At 45.5% G+C, this 23,384-nt stretch overlaps 1 protein-coding gene across 1 annotated transcript; it reads left to right on the top strand.

The window, feature by feature from the left end:
• The first annotated feature begins 4,152 nt into the window (after positions 1 to 4,152).
• GLI1 (GLI family zinc finger 1) lies at positions 4,153 to 23,249 on the top strand. The gene is made up of 11 exons (XM_055003594.1): positions 4,153 to 4,249; positions 4,578 to 4,676; positions 6,902 to 7,097; positions 10,458 to 10,623; positions 10,941 to 11,048; positions 11,423 to 11,563; positions 12,420 to 12,569; positions 13,891 to 14,055; positions 16,375 to 16,605; positions 18,855 to 19,128; positions 21,151 to 23,249. The coding sequence occupies exons 1-11, from the start codon at positions 4,153 to 4,155 to the stop codon at positions 23,247 to 23,249; spliced, it is 3,726 nt and encodes a 1,241-aa protein (XP_054859569.1).
• Positions 23,250 to 23,384: the final 135 nt, after the last annotated feature.

Genomic DNA, 23,384 nt, shown 5'->3' with positions numbered 1-23,384 from the left:
AGTTAGAGGATCGTTGCTTGAAGAGAAAGGCACATCTGGTCATCCTTCATCATAATGGGAAACAAATGTTATTGGGGATCCCACGCAAAGTATCTGATGCACTCTCTGGGTGGAGAGAGAGTTCTACTTCCTAGGATCAGAGCAAAATTGTTCCAGGAAATCCATGTCTGGAGCTTCCAGCAACTTTTAAAGACTCATTTCTTGAGTGTCCCGGACTCTCTTCCACCTGAGAATTGGGTTTTAAAAGCTCTCTAGGATTGCCGGGCACAGCTCTCCCCATATACATCGAGTTCAGTCCATAGACTTCATATGCAGAGTTAATATCTAGAGGAAACTATCCTCACCCCAACACATGGGTGTGGCAATGTCAGCTCCTCTAAGCTCTGCCTATCCTCCAAACTAACCAGCAGGTCTTTATTTTAATTGTCATAAGGCCTGACATCTGGTTGAAGGAAGTTCTGACTGGTTCTGCCCACCTGCTAGAGGTTTCAACAGCCACACTTAACCTGTCTACTCTCCCAGCCAACCCAACAAATGCCATCAAAGATCCTCTCCAAGTCCCACCAAAGCATGCTGGCCCTTTTGGGTCACTGTCCAGAAACATTTTGGGATAGCTGTGCATTTTTTGTGGCTTTTAATGATTCCCGATGAACCACCATAAGATGATTCAGGTTAGAAAGGTGGAAGCTGTTATAGGAAATCTCTGGTGGGATCCGAAACAGCGGCAAAGAAAGTGGATAGCAAAACCACAAGAGAGCCTGGAGTTTTACGAATGGAATTCCTGATGTATGATTCTGTCCCCAAAAGCAACTAGGGAGGGGATGAATAGTGTTGTGGCTCTGGGGAATGGAGGTTTAATTCTTTCCTGAGAGCCAGTTTGGTGTAGTGGTTAAGAGAGCGGGACTCTAATCTAGAGAGCCAAGTTTGATTCCCCACTCCTCCGCTTGAAGCCAGCTGGGTGACTTTGGGTTGGTCACAGCTCTCTCAGAGCTCTCTCAGCCCCACCTAACTTACAGAGTGTTTGTTGTTGTGGGGATAAAAATAGCATACTTTGTAAACTGCTCTGAGGGGGCATTAAGTTGTCCTGAAGGGTGGTATATAAATCGAATGTTGTTATTATTATTATATTATTATAAATCATTTCCACAGTTGGAAATGCCTCTTGCCACCAGCTGCTTTTGGTACTTATATAAGGGAGGGGAGGAAAACAGGCATCATATCTGTCTTTTTTCTCACCAATTCTCTTTTTTAAATATATTTTTTATTTTAAAAAACAAACTTAGAGAATAGAGGGAATACAGAAAGGAAGAAAAGAGGATTATATAACATGAATGTATAGATCTAAAATAATTATATATAATAGAATATATAAAAGAGGAAATGTTTCTCCCCAACATCTCCATTAAAATACTTTAAGACACTATCTATAAAATACAGTGATACGTACCTGTTACATTGAATACACATCTTCAACATTTTAAGTTTCAAATTTCATAACTAATCTGTTTTACAACTGCTTTGTTTGTTTATCATTATTCATTACATATTCAGTATTTCATACTTTTGCCACTTCTGCATACCCACTATAACTTTTGAAAAATAGATAATATATCAGAATACAACTGTAATCTATTATATATTTCATGATAAGAAAGTAAAGGGTATTGCTGCTCAAGATCTATTTATACATTTGTATTCAAGATGTTACATTAAAATCTTATTCTCATTCTGCTTCTACATTACAATACTTCTATATACCATTTTTTAAAAACTATCATTCTAAGATTGTCTCCTGCTTGCATAATACACATTCCATCTCTCCTCAAATTTTGTGATTGATCTGTTTCTCAAATAAGTTGTTTGATTCGCCATTACTGCACATTCAGCACGTTTATTTCCCCATTTTTCTAAGCTTGGACAGATGTCTGATTTCCATTTCGCTACGTAAATGCTTCTATCCACTGTCACTATATATTCAAATATCTCTTCCGGGGCTTTTGGTAATTTATTGGGTTCGCAATACACTCACCTGGGACTCAATCCTGTTGAAATAAATATTATTTATTTGCATTATTTGTATTCCACTTTTCTCACCAACGGAGACCCCAAAGTGGCATACAACACCTTCCCCTTCTCCGTGAGTATATTTTGATCTCTCCGCCCTTTGTACGTTCTTCTCCTCTCCTTCATTTTACCCTGCCTGTGAGGTAAGTTGTGACTTGCCCAAACTCACCCAGTAAATTTCCATGGCAAAGCAGGAATTCAAACTTGGCCCTCCTGGATCCTAGTCCAATACTTTAGCCACTACACCGAGATGGTTGGACTCCTGAGTACATTTGCGTAGGATCTGACTATAAGGGCCAAGCTACACATGACGAATGACACTTGAATGGCAAGTGTATTTCTCCCTGTTCACTTGCCCTCCACTCAATCCACTTGCCGTTCAAGTGTCATTTGTCATGTGTAGCTTGGCCCTAAGATACTACATTAATACAGAGGGTTTCAAAATGTCTAGAGGAATTTGTGAGGCAGCTGTCTGTTACAAGCTGAGAAAAATAGTTAGGGGTCTAATGCTCTTGGATGTCTGGTACTCTTTGGTGATGTAATCCTGTCTTGGTAATCAAGAAAGCTGGAGGAAAGAACATGAGGGAAAGGGTGTGTGTGTGGAAATATGCAAACTCAAATACTTCCCTTTCAAAAGTTGATCCTTAGGAGAGAGCCAGGATAGCAAGGAGCCAAAGTATACATTATGAGATATCCACAACCAATTTTGCTGTTGGTTTATTAAAACACACATAGGCAGCTGCCAGGGTTTTTTTTTTTTCCTGTGCAGTAATTCCCCCCTTGTCGTCATCCTCCGTCCATCAAAATCCCCCTTTATCAGCCTGTGGATAAAATATAGGTACCCCTTAATGAGATGAATCTGTTTTTGCTGTAGCCCTTGTTCCCTCTGCTGGAACTAAGGAGGTATTGCTGGATGTTGAGAAGCATCAACACAAATGCTCAATGCCCAGGCGTGTGAATCACCCTTTCAGCATTCACACAGTGAAAAAACTAAAGAATGACACTTCCAGTTTATTCTCCAGGCAACATCTCATGGCGATGCCGAAAGATGTTGCCTGGGCAGCTTGTTAAAATGCATTGTTAGGGGAAGAAAGGCGGGAAAGCAACCCCTGGGGTGGTGAATGTGGCTGGGTGGGGAAGAGTATATGGAGGAAGCAAAGTTGCACCCGTGATGTCAATGGATTTAGAAGGGTGCAACTCAGGGCCAAGCTACACATGACGAATGACACTTGAACGGCAAGTGGATTGAGCGGAGGGCAAGCGAACAGGGAGAAATACACTTGCCGTTCAAGTGTCATTCGTCACTTGTAGCTTGGCCCTCAGTTTAGGATTGCACTATAAGTGACACTCACGGGACACTGTTCTAGTTACTTGTTAGTTATTGCTAGGAGCTCAGGTTCCTAATATGGTCCCTGATGCCAAACGGTTTTAAGAACCCGTTTTAGACTATGCAACTATTTGCCATTATCGTTTTCAGGGCTGGAGAGGGCAGCCCTGCAATACACAATTTCCAATAATCCAGAGGGAGCTTCCCCCCCATAAAGTGATGTTAAAAGAAGTCAGTTGGACCCACATCTTAAGATTGCATACCAAACCCACAAATCCTTTTGTGTGAAAAGATGGAACTGGAGACCCTGTTTGCCCAGTATTGAGAGTAAATAAACAAAACAAAAAATCCCCAAACTTTAAATTTTTCTTTGCATGTAGATTAGTTGGGGGGGGGGTTGCTTTGTTTCGTTTTTGCATTCTCATTTTGAATATATCCAACAACCGCTCTTTGGATTGGACACCCTCTCATGGAAAGCTGTTTTGCCTGGTTAAAATGTGAGATATCCCTGTCTCTGTATTTATTTAAGACTGAGTGGTACCGTTACTCGAGCTTGACTGCACAGCAAAATAAAATGGGAATTCTACTTGAGCTGCCGTGACAGTGGGTTTCCAGACATTTGTCTCTCCAGCTTACTAACGTAACCAGCCTCCATCTCTTGCAGATCTGGATCTCCCAGCAAGAACAGGGCCTCTTTCTTGCCCGCTTTATTCCATACCAAAGCAGATGTGCCCATGACAGCTTCCAGTTTCAGATGAACCATGTTCAACCCAATGAACCCGCCAGTCAACAACTATGTGGAACACTGTTACCTTCGGCCGCTCCATGGGCAGAGCCAACCCAGCAGTATGGTGGAAGGTCAGTCTCTCTGTGGCAGCCAGGCTGCAGTCTCGGCATCATACACTGTGAGCCAAGCTACAAGTGACGCCTGACACAGGTTGGACACTTGTCAGCTTCCCTCAAGTTTTGATGGGAAATGTAGGCGTCCTGGTTTTACAGCTTGGCCCTCCATTACAGCTGCAAGACCAGGATGCCTACATTTCCCATCAAAACTTGAGGGAAGCTGACAAGTGTCCAACCTGTGTCAGGCGTCACTTGTAGCTTGGCTCTAAGCCTGCATCCCGTGATGCACAAGAGGAAACATAAACAGCTCAATGCCGCTTAGGCTTACTCTGTTCTCTTCCAGGAATCAATGACTTGCCATATTACCACCAAGCCAATTCTATGGGGAACCACCACACTTATGGAGTGGCACCTGGGGGTGAACACCCTGCTCATACCGATGGTGAGTCTATAACAGTGAGTCTAGAGCACATGGAAGGAAAAACAGAAACATTCGTGGAAGAAACAAAGGATACAAACGCCATCAAAAACTAGCCTGGAAGCCGCGTGGCCAAGAAAAGCCAAACTGCAAGATCCTTTTTTGGGGAGACGTGGATGCCAAGGGAGGGGTGAGGGTGTTGTAGGCCTGCTGCTCCCGTCTTAAGCCCACCTCAGCTATTCTGCAGAGGCATTTCTTACTCTCCTTCAGGGCCCTCGAAACAGTTTGGTGTAAGGTCTGAGCTTGATATTACATTGGACACATCACAGAGGACTTGGCAGTTCTGTGGAGACTCAATTCCAAAATGTGGAGAGCCCTGATTCAGGTCAGGACCGGGACAGGGAGGACAAGGGGCTTCAGCCTCTCCTTGTGCCTTTCCCAATCAGAAATACTCCAGGAACACCTCAGGGCAAAGACTGTCTGCCAAGGGCATTTAGCTCTTTCTCCTTCTGCCCCAGTCTGAATCAGGGCTGTGCACACTTCATAACTGAGTTCCCACAAGGAACTCACAGCTGTCATCTGACGGCAAGTTCCCCAGGGTGCTCATGTGTTAAATGCAGGGCTCATTTCGAGGGGGAACATGCAGGAACGCAGTTCCGGCAGTTCCCAAAAGAGGTCACATGTCAGGTGGCCCTGCCCACCTGGCTCACGGCCATTTTGGGCCAGTTTCAGCCTGGATTGGGGCTGAAACAGCCCAGATTGGGCCTCTGACAGGTGGTGGATCACTCTCCCACTCAGCAGCAGCCCAATCCTGACCATTTGGGGCCCCTTTTCGGCCATTTTCAGCCCCTTTTTGCCATTTTGGGCCCATTTTTGACCCTGAATGGCCAGGATTGGGTTCAAAACTCCAGGCTAGGTGATGTCAGGGGGTGTGGCATATGCAAATCATTTATGCTAATGACACACTTCTGGTGATGGCAAGAGGTGTGGTATATGTTAATAAGTTATGCTAATGAGCACCTCCAGCTCTTTTTCTACAAAATGACCCCCGGTTAAATGTCACATCTAGTTCAGGCTTAAGGGACAGAAACATGGCAAAAACCATAAGGACATTCATACATTATATGTCAGTCAAAGGTAACTGCTGTTTTGATATATTTTAAGGTGAAGTCTCTCTTTCCACTTCCTAACATTTTCAAAAGTTTGATAAGTGAAAATGCGTACTGAGTTGATCAGCCAAAGACGGCCTGCCTCCGCCTTTGATTTGTTTGTTTACTATTAATGTTGGGATTTTTTTTTACTGCAAATGTTTACAAAAAGAACATTTCTAGAGATTAAGATTTTTAGCCACCCACATTAAAAAATGGGAGGGGAGTGTTCCCCATATGTCCAAATTGTACATAATTGAAACAGAATAGTCAGAAACACAAAACAAACACTTGACATTGGTTGTTGTGGATTTTCCGGGCTGTATCGCCGTGGTCTTGGCATTGTAGTTCCTGACGTTTTGCCAGCAGCTGTGACTGGCATCTTCAGAGGTGTAGCACTGAAAGACAGAGATCTCTCAGTGTCACGGTGTGGAGAAGATGTTAGCAGGTAATTTATATCTACCCACCTTCCTGAGTAGATATAAATTACCTGCCAACATCTACTCCACACTGTGACACTGAGAGATCTCTGTCTTTTGGTGCTACACCTCTGAAGATGCCAGTCACAGCTGCTGGCAAAACGTCAGGAACTACAATGCCAAGACCACGGCGATACAGCCCGGAAAATCCACAACAACCATCGTTCTCCAGCCGTGAAAGCCTTCGACAATATATCAAAACTCTTGACATTTTGTTAGAAATCACTGAAATCCAAAGATGGACCAAACATTACTAGATTTCTTTTCTATTTATGCAGCTCAGTTTTAGGCCACGTTTACATGCTTTTTCATAAGTCAGGGATAACTCATAAAATCACATATAACATAAAATGTAATTTAAAAAGCTATGGAATTGTAAATGTTGGTACAACATATCAATATTTTGATATCCAGTTAAAATGACTAATGTCAAGTTACAAAAGTACTTCTAAATGAAAAACAAAAGTCTTGCACTGTCTTCTGAAGATCGATATTGACAGAAGTCCTTGGGGCCATAACCAAGAAAGCCCTGCTACCGTGCAGTGGTGTCCTTTTTGAAGTCTGGAGTTCGCACAAAATTCCTCCTCCCTGATGAAATTAACCTCTCCTTATTTCCCGCCAGGTACACGCTTTTCTACACCCCGAAGCACAGCCAAGCTGACAAAGAAGCGAGCGTTGTCCATCTCCCCCCTTTCTGATGCCAGTATTGACCTGCAGACCGTCATTCGCACTTCACCCAATTCCTTGGTGGCCTACATAAACTCCCGCTGTGCCTCAGCCAGTGGTTCCTACGGGCACCTCTCGATTGGTACTGTCAGGTAGGTGTTCCTTTCTGGGAGGACTTAGTGGAAGACAAGGCCTCCTTGGTCCATATAGACCAAGTGCATAGGTTGACAAAAGAATATATAGTTTTGATTTCAATATTGTTGGCAGCTGCAAGTTTATTAATAGCTAAATATTGGAAATCGGATACCCCACCTTCGAAGATGCAATTGTATAATAAAATATGGGAGACGTATGTAACGTGTAGAATAACAAATAATTCTTTTTTTAAGGAAAATGTCATAAATATGGTGGAATATGGTGATAGACTATCTCAAGTGTAATAATATTATCCCAAATAGGAAGGACTATGGCGTGTTTTTGAATTAATTGAATTTAAAATTCTGTTATTTCCCCTTTGCTTCTCTACAATGATAAATAATTAAGTTCTTAATTTTAACTTTTCAATTTTAAGTTTTTATGATATTATGTGTATTAGAGTTTTGTATATTTTGTTCTGGTTAATTAATAATTTTTTTAAAAAAAATAGAGTACTAATAGCCAGTGTGGCACCTTCAGGCACCATGACACCTGCTGATGTACTTCCTGGTGCATGCTTTCTTCTTCCCCGATGTGCCTCTTCCATGAACCAATATTGGCTTTCTTCCACCTTACCAGTGTAAAAGACTCCAGGAGGAATCACCTTTGGGTTCATTTCTAAGAGGCACACTGGTAAGAAGCAAGCATTTTGAAGTTACTGAGAGCTAAATTAAAAGCGACGAATTACACGAGGACGTGCAGGAGAAGGGACTCACAACGTTAGCCGGGAAGCCGAGTTTTAAAAGACCGATCGGAAGGTTCTGTCAATTTCCCTTCTCTACAGAGTCAGCAAAGATCTCTTCTCAGAGGGTTTGTTAATTTCCTCTTTGACTCTGGAAGGCTCTGTCAGTTTCATCTCCCCTTCTGGGAGGTGAAGAGGAAATAAACAAACCCTCTGAGGAGCAATCTTTGCTGGCTCTGTAGAGAGGAAAAATTGACAAAGCCTTCCAATCTGTCTTTTAAAACTCGGCTTCCCGGCTAACTTTGCGACTCCCTTCACGTGAGTGTCCTCGTGTAATTCGTCTCATGTAGTTTAGCTCTAATTAACGTCATGGCATACTAAGAATGGAAGCTCATTTTTTCTGCTGATCCCCATTGGGGAATAGCTGCTCAGCACTGAAACCCTCACATCTTTTTAAAGCATAAGCGCATGAAGTTTCCCTATGCTGGATCCAACCATGGGTCTGTTACAGTCAATATTGACTGCTCAAACTGGCAGCAGCATTCTGGGGCCTCAGGTGGAGATTTTTCACATCACCAACCACCTGTTCCTTTTAACTGGAAATGCCAAGGATTAAGCCAGGGACCTTCCGCCTGCCAAGCAGTTACTAAGCATGAAGGCTAGACTCTTGTCTCTTAAAAATGAAAGCAGGTTGGTCCTGCACACCCCAGAAAATGGCTCTAATAACGTCAGCGCAACCTCTGTTATGCGGGAGGGGTGTGTGGAGAATTAGGCTCCTATCCCACTGCTGGTGGAAATGTAGTCTCATCAAAAAAAATTCTGGAAAGAAGTTCTCAAACATATTAACACAAATAACAAGCGACATCATTCTAATGAAACCTGAAATAATCTTCTTAGATCATTGGGGTAAAATTAAAATTCCACAAATCAGACAGGGAGCTTATAAGAACCCTGTTAGTCTCTGCCAAAACAACAATAGTAGCAACATGGAAATCTTTAAAAACACCTACATTATCAAATTGGTATAATAAAGTATGGGCACATTTCATAATTGAAAAATGGCAAAGAGTCCAGTAGTACCTTTAAGACTAACCAACTTTATTGTAGCATAAGCTTTCGAGAACCACACCTCTCTTCATCAGATGCAACATCTGACGAATCTGACAATTGCATCTGATGAAGAGAGCTGTGGTTCTCAAAAGCTTATGCTACAATAAAGTTGGTTAGTCTTAAAGGTGCTACTGGACTCTTTACTATTTTGCAACTACAGACTAACACGGCTAACGCCTCTGGATAATTGAAAAAGTAACAGATGTCCTCACTAAAGCTGAGATCTACCCCAAACCAACAAAAAATGGTACCCCATTCTTTGCATTCATCACCACCAATGAGGTACAACCAGAAACACAAATATATCATTCACTTATTTATTAGAGTATACAGTCTATCAAATAACACTACTCAAGATGCCAAAAGGTTTCACCTACTAAAGTCTCCCTAACCAAACAAAGTTCAACAGAGTGCAGCACAGAATTCTGGCTCTCAAACAGCTCTCGAAGGAATTAAAATCACAAATCACAAAAAATTCTTACTGTAAATGTTACACTCGATGTTGAGAAAAAGTTATATGTGTAATGTTTGTTATATATGTTGTTAAAAATAAAAAAAATTAAAAATGAAAGCAGCAGTATTCAGGAATCTAAATTCCAGTTTGGTATGTAGTGGTTAAGAGTGTGGGACTCTAATCTGGAGAACTGGGTTTCATTCCCCACTCCTCCCCTTGGAGCCAGCTGGGTGAACTTGGGTCAGTCACAGCTTCTAGGAGCTCTCTCAGCCCCACTCTCCTCACAGGGTGTTTGTTGTTGTGGGGATGATAATAACATACTTTGTAAACTGCTCTGAGTGGGTGTTAAGTCATCCTGAAGGGCAGTATATAAATCGGTTGTTGTTGTTAATTCTGTTCCCGTATGCAAACAGATCAGATCAGATTCTTTATTTCATGCTCACAGACCAACAGATAAGCAAAACAGATTCAATAATTTAAAGTACAGAATAATACAATTCAATAAAATGGTTGATCAAATAGCCAAGTATTAATTACAAAATATAAAATATGTTACTAAAAGAGAAAAATCATTCAAAACCATAGATAAACATTTTTCCACAGCAAGAGTTACGCTCGGGTCTGTATCTGTGACAAGCTTTGCAACTACCTCTTGTTTCTAATCACACTCCCATTTCTGGATGTGTACTGAGATCCATTTATCTCTGGCGAGTACATGCTTCTTGTAGTCAGTAAAGAGGTGCCAAATAGTATCTAAATTCCCTGATTTACAATCACAGAAATGGTCAGAAAAGAGTATCCCTAAAAACTTGACTGTTAACTCTCCCTGTGGCAGAACATTTAATCTGGCTTTAGTAAAAAGTATCCTGTATTTAGGAACAGTTAAGAATTTACAGTATGCAGGTAAGGTCTTTGGAATAGGGAGAACCCTTCTTGCTGTACAGCTGGTGCTCCAGCTATCAAAGTGTAACATTTTGGATTTTATTATAAATTCTGTTCCCGTATGCAAACATACAGTGATCTGCCCATAATGCATTGCTGCCCAACGCTTTCTTCTGTCATTTTTTCCAGCCCCTCCCTTGGATTCCAGAACCCCATGGGCCACCAGAAAGTCCAAGGGGTATCATTCGGTCATAACCCACCGATGGTTCCCTGTGGGTCTCATGACCACCTACCTGGTAGGACAGGAATGACGCATCATATGCCGCCACCTTGTGGGATGCTGAAGCACTGCCAGGTAAACGGGCACCACGTCTGCCACCCTGCCCTTCTTAGCACACCATAATGAAGCATATGGACAGCAAAATCCCCAAACGTGATGACATCTTTCCCGTTGTGCAGAGCATTAAGTCCTGGAACAAAGCCCTGAAATGTTTTTTTTTTAAACCCAGGGGGTGCTTTGCCATGCTTGGTAGACCCTTAGAACGAATGATCTATTCCGGGGAGAAAGATGGGTGGCTGCAGAGGCAAGAGGGAGACGGGCCTCGATCGGGTACGGGGCTGTGGTTGGAGAGGGCCCCATCACCTGGAGCTCTCGCCGTCTTTTTCCTACAGCTGAAGTCAGAGCCAAGCCTGGGCAGCCCTCTGGATGCCTTGAGCACCAAGTGCCTGGAGGAGTGTTCGGAGGGTGACATTTCCAGCCCAGCCTCTACGGGGACACAGGTAACGCCAGGCCTCAGCGTGACCTGCTCACGTTTGCAAAAATGGGACACCCTCTCCAAATCCAGTCTAGTGCTAGGGGTTGGAGCCGGTTTTTTTTCAGAAAGAGAATGAAACATTCACAGCCAGCGTTGAGAAACCATGGTGTTCTACCATTGACCTGTGGGCGGCTCCTCTAACAGGCCCTGGACAAAACGACTTGGCCATGCAGCCATTTCTGTCCCGTAAAGGCGACCGCATGAAGCTCCCATTGAATGTGGAGGCATGTGAACTGTGAACCGTGCTGGGAGAAAGTGGGGGGTAAAGAAGAGGCTAAATGACCAGCAAACTGTCTTCAAGAATTTCTCACTGTGCTTAATGTCTTACCTCCGTCCCAGGACCCGTTACTAAACATGCTCGATCCCCGGGAGGAACTGGAGAAAGAAGATGGGAAGGTGGAGGCAGAGGCTGTATATGAGACCAACTGCCACTGGGAAGGGTGTTGCAAAGAATTTGACACTCAAGAGCAACTGGTGCACGTGAGTGGATGGGGGGGCACCGATGTGTGGAACTCTCCGGTTGGCCGGATGGGTCACTTTGCACATGGCCTGAGATGGGACGTGCTTCACCAAGGGTATGGATGCCCTTTCTCAAAAAACACCCCCCAAACCCGCTGTCGTTTGAATGCCAGACTAGAGCAAGCCTGCCCTGTGTCATTTGGACTTTTTAAACTCTGTAGTGTAGATTTGTAGTGCAGATGTTCTGGCTCCTGTATTCAAAAACAGTGAACAGTACAAAATCAGAAGGGCAGGGCTCATTTTGAGGGGAAACGCGCAGGAACGCAGTTCCAGCAGTTCCCCAAAGAGGTCACATGTCAGGTGGCCCCGCACACCTGACTCTCGGCCATTTTGGGCCTGTTTCAGCCCGGTTTGGGGCCGAAACGGTCTGGATTGGGCCTCTGACGGGTGGTGGATCACTCTCCTGCTCAGCAGCGGCCTGATCCTGACCATTTTAGGCCCCTTTTGGGCCATTTTCAGCCCCTTGTTGCCATTTTGGGCCCAATTTCAGCCCTGAATGGCCAAGATTGGGTCCAAAACAGCCAGGATAGATGATGTCAGGGGGTGTAGCATACACAAATCAGCTATGACTTCTGGTGATGTCAAGTGGCATGGCATATGCTAATGAGCTATGCTAATAAGTTCCTCCCGCTCTTTTTCTACGAAACGACCCCTGCAGAAGGGATATCTTCTTAGAAATGTACCTTCCTTGAGCCATTGTAATATACAGATATTCTTATTTATTAATTATGTTCAGTTTGTCTAATCACCATATATGACCTTTAAGTTAGCTTATGGGCTTCCACTGACTCCCAACCTCTGCATTGCTTCCCTTTAGCACATTAACAACGAGCATATCCATGGGGAGAAAAAGGAGTTTGTGTGCCACTGGCGTGACTGCTCGCGAGAGCAACGGCCCTTTAAAGCTCAGTACATGCTCGTTGTCCACATGAGGCGCCACACAGGAGAGAAGCCCCACAAGTGCACAGTAAGTGGGATGGAGGGACCCAAAACAGCAGCCCGGTTTTCGGTTGGAATATCTGGGAGATAGGCAGGGTTGGCACGAGGGAAGCTGAAGTGCAATAGACCGCGAGCCCTAGGAGTTGTACTCTGTGCATGCTCATAGCAGGTTTCGGTATTAACCTATAAAGCCCTAAACGGACTGGGACCAGCATACCTGAGGGACCATCTCTCCCCATATACTCCCCGGAGGGTGCTGAGATCAGCCGGTACGCACCTACTGGTGGTCCCTGGCCCCAGGGAGGCTCGATTGGCCTCAACCAGGGCCAGAGCCTTTTCGGTCCTGGCCCCGACCTGGTGGAACTCTCTGTCTGAGGACCCTCCAGGCCCGCCAAGATCTTGTCTCCTTCAGGTGGGCCTGTAAGATGGAGATGTTCCGCCAGGCGCATGGTTGAGGTCATCAGGGTTTCCACCAAATGAGCCTCTCTTCCAGTCTCTTCTATGTCTATAGGGGGTATTGGCCATCTACCCCCCATATATGAGTGACCATGCATAGTTAAGCCGCACCTCCACCTCCATCAGATATGTTTTTTATATGGTGAGCAGGTATTTTATTAGAAAGCTGTGTTAATTTATTGTGATTTTATCTTGTATATTTTATCTTCTGTTGTATATAATAATAATAATAATAATAATAATAATAATAATAATAATAATAACAACAATAATAATAGCAGCCACAGGAAAAGCCACTGGAGTCAGCAGCCAGGTTGTGTGCATCCACCATTGGGTGCATGTTTTCCTGGACAGGGGCAGAGATCCTTCACACCCAGGATTTTCAAATGATTTCTAAATGGCCCTTGCACACGTTGGTGCTTACTAGATAATGTCATTATCACGAGCCTGTGACCAAAGTGTACTGTGCAAGGACAAAAATAGAAGAGTGCAGCACCCTTAGAATCACAAGTTTCATGGTTTTGTAAATAAAAGACAATTTTCTAGCCTTCAGGTTGCCAACAACCTGATGAAACAATGTCTTGCCCTTTTAACAGAAATGGGATGTGCTGAAATGGGCAGTGGAAACTTTTCATGGCATAGAGATAAATAACATATCAGCCGTTTCCACACGTCTTTAAAGGGATGGCCCACTCACCGAACACTGCTGGCTTTTCTCCTTTACTCCACATGTCTTCATTGTGAATGGGGAGGGTTGGATGCCCTGTGGGAAGTCGGGTGTGAAGCGGCATGTGTGGAGAAAGAAGCTGTGCATTTGGGTCCAAGAGAGACAAAGGCCCTACAAGAAGTTTCCCCTTCTGTCCCACCAACAAACACTCCCTGTCATCCCACAGTTTGAAGGATGCAACAAGGCCTACTCGCGGTTGGAGAACCTCAAGACACACTTACGTTCCCACACGGGTGAGAAACCCTATGTTTGTGAGCACGAGGGCTGCAATAAGGCCTTCTCCAATGCCTCGGACCGTGCCAAACACCAGAACCGGACACATTCCAATGAGGTATGACATATGTCCCAACTGCCCCAATTTACCACAAGCCGTTTCCAGATATCAGATGCTGGTAAATCTCTGTTCTATTTAAATCATTGCCTTGATTTCGTCCCAATTTTTCATTTTTTGTGAGTTTTCAAAAAATGTTGTGTGCCTCCATGTGTGCTAGAGATCATTGTTTTTCAATCACCTCCCCTGAGTCACTAGAAATTGAATATCTGACTGAGAAGTCAGCTGTGCATCTTGACTGTACTGCGTATGCGTATGAATGTACACACACAGACACCAAATCGCAGTGCCCTGCTTCCATCCTGCCCCTACCCTATAATACCTAACCAGCTAAATTTAACTAGACCCATCGGAAGATTAAGCATTAGAGATGGGCACGAACCGAAATACAAACCAAAGTTCGTCACAAACTGGGCTGGCTCATGGTTCGCAAACTGGTGGTTCTTCAGAGCCCATTTCTGACCAACCACCACAAACTTTAGGCCGGTTCATTTGGTTCGTTTTTCAGTTTGTCACTGCGGACAGCCTGGTGCCAATCAATCAGTTTCCTAGGCAATGAAGGGTGGGCTTTCTGCAGACCTTCTACTGCCCCAGAAGTGATGTTTTCACAAACCAAATGAACCAGTTTGCAAACCGGGGCAAGTTCATGAAAGTTTGTGGTTCATGGTTCGTGAAATATGATGAACCATGAACCACATGGTTCAGTATTTTCCCAGTTCATGCCCATCTCTATTAAGCATTCTTTTCTTTTACAAAGGAACCTTTTGGTAGTGTTTCAGAAATCTGAAGATTACTTGAATAAAACATACACTGGTGGACAGGTACCTCTAGAAAAGTGTTTGTGCAAAGGGATGCTCCTTTGAATGATCCTTAGTGTGTAAGAAGTGGAGTGTTGTAAATACACAAATATCCTTATTTTATCTGTATAAAGTTGGAGGGAATGACACGGAGTCAAGTCCTGACTAGAGATGAGCACGAACCGGGGGAAAAAAATCCATGAGATTCATGGTTCATTGTGGTTCGTCGCCACGAGCATTCAGGGACCTGCCCAGGTTCGCAAACCAGTTCATTTGGTTCATGAAAACGTCACTTCCAGGTCAGTAAATCGTCACTTCCAGGTCAGCAGAAGGTCACTTCAGGGTCAGCAGAAGGTCTGCAGAAAGCCCAGTCCCCGTTGCCTAGGAAACTGATTGATCAGCTCCAGGCTGTCTGCAGTGTCGAACCGAAAAACAAACCAAATGAACCAGCCTAAAGTTCGTGGCAGTTTGTCAGAAATGGGCTCTGACAAACTGCCAGTTTGTGAACCACAAACTGGTCCGGTTCGTGCCGAACTTTGGTTCGTATTTCAGTTCGTGCCCATCTCTAGTCCTGACCTTGTGGCGGGATATTCCCATGTCCAACTCCCTTCAAAACGGTGACATTCCGCGCAATTTGGAGCATGCATTCCTGGGAATACAGCCCATTGAAGAGACCTGAATAGGATTCAGAGGTGATCTACTAACAGTGAAATCCTAAGCAGAGTGACTCCAGTCTAAGATTTCGACCCCTTTACACACTGCCTCCCAGCATAAGCCTCCCTTCACACGTTCAGAGATTCTGATAGGTAAGTCTGTCACAAGTTGTCACCTGCCTTGTCTCTGTTTAATAGGCAGAGAGCCCTTACCCTTTTACCTTGTCCCCTCTCTCATTTTTCCCAAAGTTGTCTCCAGAGAGGGAGTCCAGTTCCCTTTATTTACCACCACTCGCTCCACAATTGCACAGGGATACTGGAGTCTGGGATCTCAATACTTCTTTCCCTTTTCTGCTGTCACCATTTTATTAACTAGACATAAAGGCTGCGGCCAGAAAGGCTGGAGCGTGTGTTACTTTCCAAGATACTAAACATCCAGTCAGCAGAGTTTTAAACAGAGAGGGGGAAAGGAGTTGATTTTTTATTTGCAACTTCAACAATATTGGAGTGATGCTGACATATGCATCCATTGCCCTTAACATTTGAACCTGGGGTCCCCATCATTCATACTGCTTCCCTTGCAAATTCAAAAATCCTTCTTCTAGAAGTTTTGTCTCTTTTCTTCTTACTGGCTGTAACTGCCAACATTCTACCAACATTCTGTTGGCTGGAGTGGTTTGACATACAGAGTTACATGCTTCTAAGTCTGTAGTAAAGAAGGGCGTAACCCTAGTTAGGATTGCACTATTAACATACCCCATCCTGGGGTATAGAGTACTGTCCAATACATTATTCAGTGGCAGTTTGGCTATGAAGCAACATTCCCCAGAGCTCATCAAAGAGTTCTAATGATGTTGGTGCTCCGGCAGAAACCCTACGTCTGTAAGATCCCTGGCTGCACGAAGCGCTACACGGACCCCAGCTCTTTACGCAAGCACGTCAAGACAGTGCACGGGCCGGATGCTCACGTCACCAAGAAGCACCGCGGGGATACCGTGCCCACCAGCCGGATGCTTGCCCTCCACGGAGACATGAAGCAAGAGAGGGATAGTGAAAGCAGGAAGGAAGAGGGCAAGCTAATGGTGCCCGACTCGAACTTGGTAAGCAGGGTGGATCGCTTTAAATGAAGGCGACAGAATTCAGCGAGAGAGGGGGGAAGGCCACACTTGGAGTGACCTGACAATTCCTGTCCCCCTCTATCAAGTTGTAATATACATTCGTGAACTATTGTGTTGTCTGTTGACTGACCAAGATGATTCCACATTGTTCTTTTGTAACAGAGAACAGGGATTTTGGTGAGTGCATAATAATTCATTTTTAAGCACTCATGTCTTGTATCTTCTACCTTGGCTCCACGCTTCTCCCAGGGCACTGTGAAGGCAACTTCTTTGCTGTGCGGCACATTCCTCTCATGCTAGGCAAGTTGCCACTTTTAAAATACTCTGGTCTAGTACAAGAAGTAGTATCCAGTGCCAGAGGAAACGGGCTTCATGAGAGAGCCAGTCTGGTGTAGTGGTTGAGAGCGGCAGGACTGTAATCTGGAGAGCCAGGTTTGATTCCCCACTCCTCCACTTGAAGCCAGCTGGGTGGCCTTGGGTCAGTCACAGCTCTCTCAGACCTCTCTCAGCCCCACCCACCTCAAAGGGTGATTGTCATGAGGATAATAATAACACACTTTGTAGACCACTCTGAGCAGACATTAAGTTGTCCTGAAGGGTGGTATATAAATCGAATATTTTTATTATTATTAGAGGACAATTGCCACAGCACCCGGAGAAAACCACGTGCGGAGCAAATGTATAGGATCCAAGCCTTTATGTTTGCATTAAGTTCACACTTGGCTTTAAACCAGGTTCCTTTGAAAACTGAAACCTGTTACCACTGAAACTTTTGTTTAAAATCTGGATTAAATTTTTAAAAGATCTGATTTAAATTGAAACAATTTGATTTTTTTAAAATCATTGGTTTTTATCCAACCTGTTGGTAAGCAATACAAGCATGGTAATTGGGGGAGCGCAGGGAAGAATTTAACACTGCTTTCTTAAAGCAAAAGTCAAATTCTGGGGGAATGCATGAGGGATTGTTAATGCAACATGCCATTTTACCCTAAATTTATACGGGTCGATAGTGAAGTGTACCCAGCAAGAACTGATGGCTTACCTACGTTCCAAACATATTAGTTTTTATACCACTTTGATTGTCATGCTGCTCCCAAGGAATCTTGGGGAATTGGGGGGGGATGCTTATCCCCAGCTTTCCCAGGATGCTGTAGGAGAGAGTCTTGAGTCTTGATCCTTTTAAGCATAGTATAAATATCTCCTGACTGTACATCTCAGGGCCAAGCTACAAGTGACGAATGACACTCGAACGGCAAGTGGATTGAGTGGAGAGCAAGTGGAGGGCAAGTGAACAGGGAGGAATACACTTGCCGTTCAAGTGTCATTCGTCACTTGTAGTTTGGCCCTCAGAAATCCTCTGCAACTAAGGTAATCAACCTCCAGGTGGTGGGAACTGGTATTATTCTGGAATCAAAACTCATGTCCAGATGACAGTTCCCCTGGGAAGAAGGGGAGCTCTGAAGGGGAGATGATTGGCACCATATCCCTGCTGAGCTCCAGGAATCTCCCTAGCTGGAGTTGGAAACCCTATCTGCAACCAACTGAGTTCCTAGGCAGGTGACTGGATGTGGAGAGAGTTCCCTGATGTGATATTGCTGGAGAAAGTACAGCTTTATTACTGTTTAATTAATTAATAACTATAACTATAACTATAGATAGTTATAGTTATAGTTATAGTTATAGTTATAGTTATTAATTAATTATTATTAATTATATTAATTATATTAATTATATTATTATATTATTATAAAAGTACAAGAAAGTACAGCTTTATTACTGTTTAATTAATTAATAACTATAACTATAACTATATATAGTTATAGTTATAGTTATAGTTATAGTTATAGTTATAGTTATAGTTATTAATTAATTATTATTAATTATATTAATTATATTATTATATTATTATAAAATATATTATTATACATAATTATTATGCATCTATTATTATACATAATTCATTATGTATAATAATAATAATTAATAATAATAATTAATAACCCCACCACCTAAAATTTGTCCCCGCCAGTTACAATTGACCCTTTCAGTCGACCGGCTAAAAGTTTAATTGGTTAATCAACCAACTAGAGCCAACAGCACCGTTAAAATATATCTTTCTGCGCCTCTTTGGGTACTTTTCCCAGTGTGTATCTTAAGCAATGAGAGAAAATTAACAGGGGAGCGACCCTGAAACAACCTATTCTTGTGTCTGTGCTTCCCCCACCACCCAGAAATCGCAGCCCAGCCCGGGGGCTCAGTCGTCGTGCAGCAGCGAGCGCTCTCCCTTGGGCAGTGCAAACAACAACGACAGCGGCGTGGAGATGAACGCAAATGCGGGTGGCAGCTTGGAGGACTTGTCAGCGCTGGAGGAACCATCAGAGCCCATGGGTACTTCGGGGCTGTCCACCTTGCCCAAGCTGGAGAACCTACGCATTGACAAACTCAAGCAGATGCGCAAGCCCATGTCAGGAAAGGGAGTCAAATTGCCATCTCTCCCTGGAGGAGGTGCGTGGGCAAGGGCTGGTGAAATCTCAGAAGCTAGTCAGTAAGATTGCTGTATGGGCCAGTTGCCTGGGTTTTTCTCTCGATTCTGCCACCAGAAGTAGTGTAGTAGTTACAGTGATAGGCTAGGGAGAATTCGGTATGAATTCTTCCCTTTGCCATGGAAGCTTGCTGGGTGACCTCGGGCCAGTCACACACTCTCAGTCTAATCTACCTCACAGGGTTGTGTGAGGAAAAAGTGGAAGAGGGAGAAAACTGCTCTGGGTCCCCTTTAGGAAGAAAGGTGAGGTACAAACGAACGAACGAACGAACGAATGAACGAACGAACGAACGAACGAACGAACGAATGAATGAATGAATGAAAATTGTGCTATTTGTTGGCCTGGATTCCCAAAATTTCATTTAAACGAAATGAGATCTTCACTCCCTGAATACCTGGATGTTAAACAAATCCCACAGGTAGCATTCTGCCAAAGGGCTGAGAAAGAAACAAGCCTGCTGACACTTTTCATGTGTTCTAAGCAAAGAGGGAAGACACTGTTATGGTTGCTTCCTCACAGCAAGGAGTCTCTGATCTGCATTCATTGCCCCTCCAAATGCAAAAGCATTCACATGGGCAAAGGAGTTTTCAGTGCACTTTTTAAAACCTTGTGGTTATATACTGCTCTTCTGGACAGATTAGTGCCGCAGTCGGAGCGGTTTACAAAAAGTATTATTGTTATCCTCGCTACAATCACCCTATGAGGTGGATGGGACTGAGAGAGCTCTGAGAGAGCTGTGACTGACCCAAGGTCACCCAGCTGGCTTCAAGCAGAGGAATGGGGAATCAAACCCAGTTCTCCAGATTAGAGTCCTGCTGCTCTTAACCACTACACCAAACTGGCTCTCTCAAAATGAGGCACCTCTGGCAAAATTCTGTGGAAAGTTTATAGATATAGAATATAAGGATCCTGCTTGTAGAATAAAGTGGAAGCGAGACCTATTACAGGAAATTAACACACACACATTTAACTTAGGGCCAAGCTACACATGATGAATGACACTTGAACGGCAAGTGGATTGAGTGGAGGGCAAGTGAACAGGGAGAAATACACTTGCCATTCAAGTGTCATTCGTCATGTGTAGCTTGGCCCTTAGTGTTAGTGTTAGGATATAAACTTTTTTTAAAAAAAAAATTTGATCCAAGGATTGTTATTTAATGTGTTTCCGTTTTCTTCTGTTGAAAAATATTAGAGAGGTAGGCCTTCAGGTCTGAACAGAGGAAGAGAGGAAACAAACAAACATGTGTCGTTGTCCCCTTTCGCTCTTCTTTGTCAGTTATGGAGAGTGGGTATTTGATTTGTAACTGTTCCATGAGCAGGGTTTTTAGTCATTTATTTTCAGCTTGTCTCACTGTATGGTGAACCAGAATGTTTTCTCTCTTCTTTATTTATGGCCCCATGCATCTCACTGAAAGTCTGAGGGCCAAGCTACACATGACGAATGACACTTGAATGGCAAGTGTATTTCTCCCTGTTCACTTGCCCTCCACTCAATCCACTTGCCATTCAAGTGTCATTCGTCATGTGTAGCTTGGCCCTGAGAAGCATAACATCTAGATGTATTACTCAATGAGAGAGTTGTATTGTATTAGGTATATAATTTTAAAAAAAGTTTAAGAATACCAACGAAGCACTCCAGGAGGGAGAGAGTTTGGGCAGGCACGGAGGTGACAGAGAAGTCAGCCTGCCGTTTGCCTGCTTGAAGTCAGTCAAGTGCTTGCAAAGTATACACAAATGGTAAGGTGTAGGCAACACCTGTCAGTGCAGAGAGACGAGCTGGTGCCCCCCCCCCCCGCAACTAGCATCCTCCTCCCCAGTCAGCAACTGAGCCCAGAGTAAGGGGCAGCAGCAATCTTATGGGCTTTAAATGAGAGGCAGGTGCAAACTGCTTAGAAAAGCCTTACCTTCACCTATTGCAGCCGGATGCTTTCGTTGGTACTTGTTTTCTCTGCCCTTGCAGCCTGTTTGTTCTGCTTCTTCACAGGCCCCCCAAGGGAGATGCCGGGCTTGTGCGGGCCGCCCTCCGCCGTCTCGCACCGACGCATCATAGAGCTGACCTCCAGCGATGTAAACTCCCTGCACCCCCTACCAGGGGAACGCCGTGGTAGTACCACCAGCACCGTCAGTTCGGCCTATACCGTCAGCCGACGTTCCTCCATGGTGTCACCGTATCTGCCGTATTTGCCAGGTGGGGGGGACCCTAATGGGCTAGGCCCCCCTGATGGGTGTGACCTCATCTCTCCGGATGCCTCAAGGCGCTCCAGTGATGCCAGCCACTGTGGAGGTCTTCCAGCTCTGGGTAGCCTGACGCCAGCCCAGCAGTACCGTCTCAAGGCGAAGTATGCTGCAGCAACAGGTGGGCCTCCTCCGACCCCTCTGCCCAATATCGAAAGGGCTGGTCAGCCTGGCTTTGTCGGGGATTACTCGGGCTCGGTCCTACCTCCTTTCATGCGGAGGCACAGCGCCAACGAGTATCACAGTTACAGCACCGGTACGCTCCTCCCGCCTCTTGTACCCAACCACAACACCCGCCGAGCCAGCGATCCCTCCCAGACAGTGGGTGAGGTTCACCCAGCCCCCAGGGTGCAAAGGTTCAAAAGTCTCAGCAACATGAGTCCTGCTGGCATGGGCAGAGGCAGTGGGCAGGCTATGGGAGGGTCTGAAGCCAACCTGCAGCGCCACCTCTTCTCACCTCGGCCACCGAGCATCAGTGAAAATGTCTTTTTGGAGACGGCGGCCATGGAGAGCAGCGGCCCAGCTGTAGAGCCAGAACTGCTCGAGATAGACCCTTACCTTGGCTACCAGGAACCAAACTATCTCTGCCAAACAGCGGGCATGGAACTCCAGAGTGACATGGCCCACAGGGGCACCCCCAGGGCAATGGCCGACTTGCAGATGAGTCCGGCAAACCACGGGCAGCTCGAGGGCAGCTTTGAGCAGCCAGATTACATCCCGCCTCTATGCCAGTTGAACCCGGCATTCCACGCAGCACGGCAGTGGGATGGCACCAGCTCAGGGATGAATCCCCCACCCCCTGCAGGCATGGGGCAGTGCCACTCTGCCCAGTACTCCGTCCCTGATGCCAAGCACATGGGAACAGAGCCTGGCAGCAAAGGCCAGCCGGGGACGTTCCAGTTTGGCCAGCCACACATCAAAGCTGAGCAGCCGTTCCAAGCGGCCACTCCAGCCCTCGCCTCCTGCCAAGGCATGAAGCAGCTGCCCTACAGCCCAGCGCAACCTATGTGTGGAGGCAGCGAGTACCCACCTGAGAGCCAGCAGGGCCCTTGCTTTGGCGTGGGGCAACCCCCCGGCAGGAGATCCCAGACCCCAATGCTGCAAGTAAAGGAGATGATGGTGCGGAGTTACGTGCAGTCCCAGCAAGCTCTGATGTGGGGGGAGCAGCCATCGGGCGGCGATGTCTTGATGGGGGTGGATGGAATGGAGAGCGGGCAGTGCCAGCCGCACCAGCCTTACCCTGGTCCCAAGTACCCCAACTGCCCTGCCAGGGCCCCGCAGGCAATGGAGAACAAAGCACTTTCAAGTCCCAACAGCCAGTGTTACAACCCGGGGATGGCCCCTCACCCGCCCAGCGGACCGAAGCCACTGATTCGGCAAAGCAGCCTGACTTATCAAGGCAGCCCCTCGTACGAACCCTCCAGCGATGCCAGCCCTCGCCGGATGATGCGCTTATCCCCTCTCCACGGACCCGAGGAAGCCTGTTACTCCAGCCAAATCCACATACACCTAGGCAAAGCGACTGGGCACAAGCTGATGGGCGTCCACCAAAGGCATCACCCACCGCCCAGCTGTGTGGCTGAGGACCCAGGTGGGCCCTACCCCCCCGGGCTGGATGCCCTGAGGTCCGACTCTTTCTCTTACCTGCCAGAGGAACAGGTGTCCAACAGCTTGGACACTCTGGACTTAGAGAACACCCACTTGGACTTCACGGCTATCTTGGATGACGCAGAGGTCATCGGGCCCAGTTCCCCACCTGGCGGCCCGGCTAACATGGCGGTGGGAGATATGAGCTCCATGTTGAACTCGCTGGCTGGGGAAAACCAGTTCCTTAACACCCTGTCCTAGCAGGGAAAGCCCAGCAGCTGCGATAATGAGGGGGTTTGCTTCTAGCCCGAGCCGGACTGGCACCAGAAGAAACAAAAGGACAGGACTCTGTGGTTGGGATGGGGGTCTCTGCTGAGAAGAAGCCCAGACAGTAAC

Source organism: Eublepharis macularius, chromosome 19, assembly GCF_028583425.1.
Source record: "Eublepharis macularius isolate TG4126 chromosome 19, MPM_Emac_v1.0, whole genome shotgun sequence".
NCBI classification, from domain to species: Eukaryota; Metazoa; Chordata; class Lepidosauria; order Squamata; family Eublepharidae; genus Eublepharis; species Eublepharis macularius.
The sequence above is the reverse complement of the archived record's forward strand: the minus strand, read 5'-3'. Positions and strand labels throughout refer to the sequence as shown.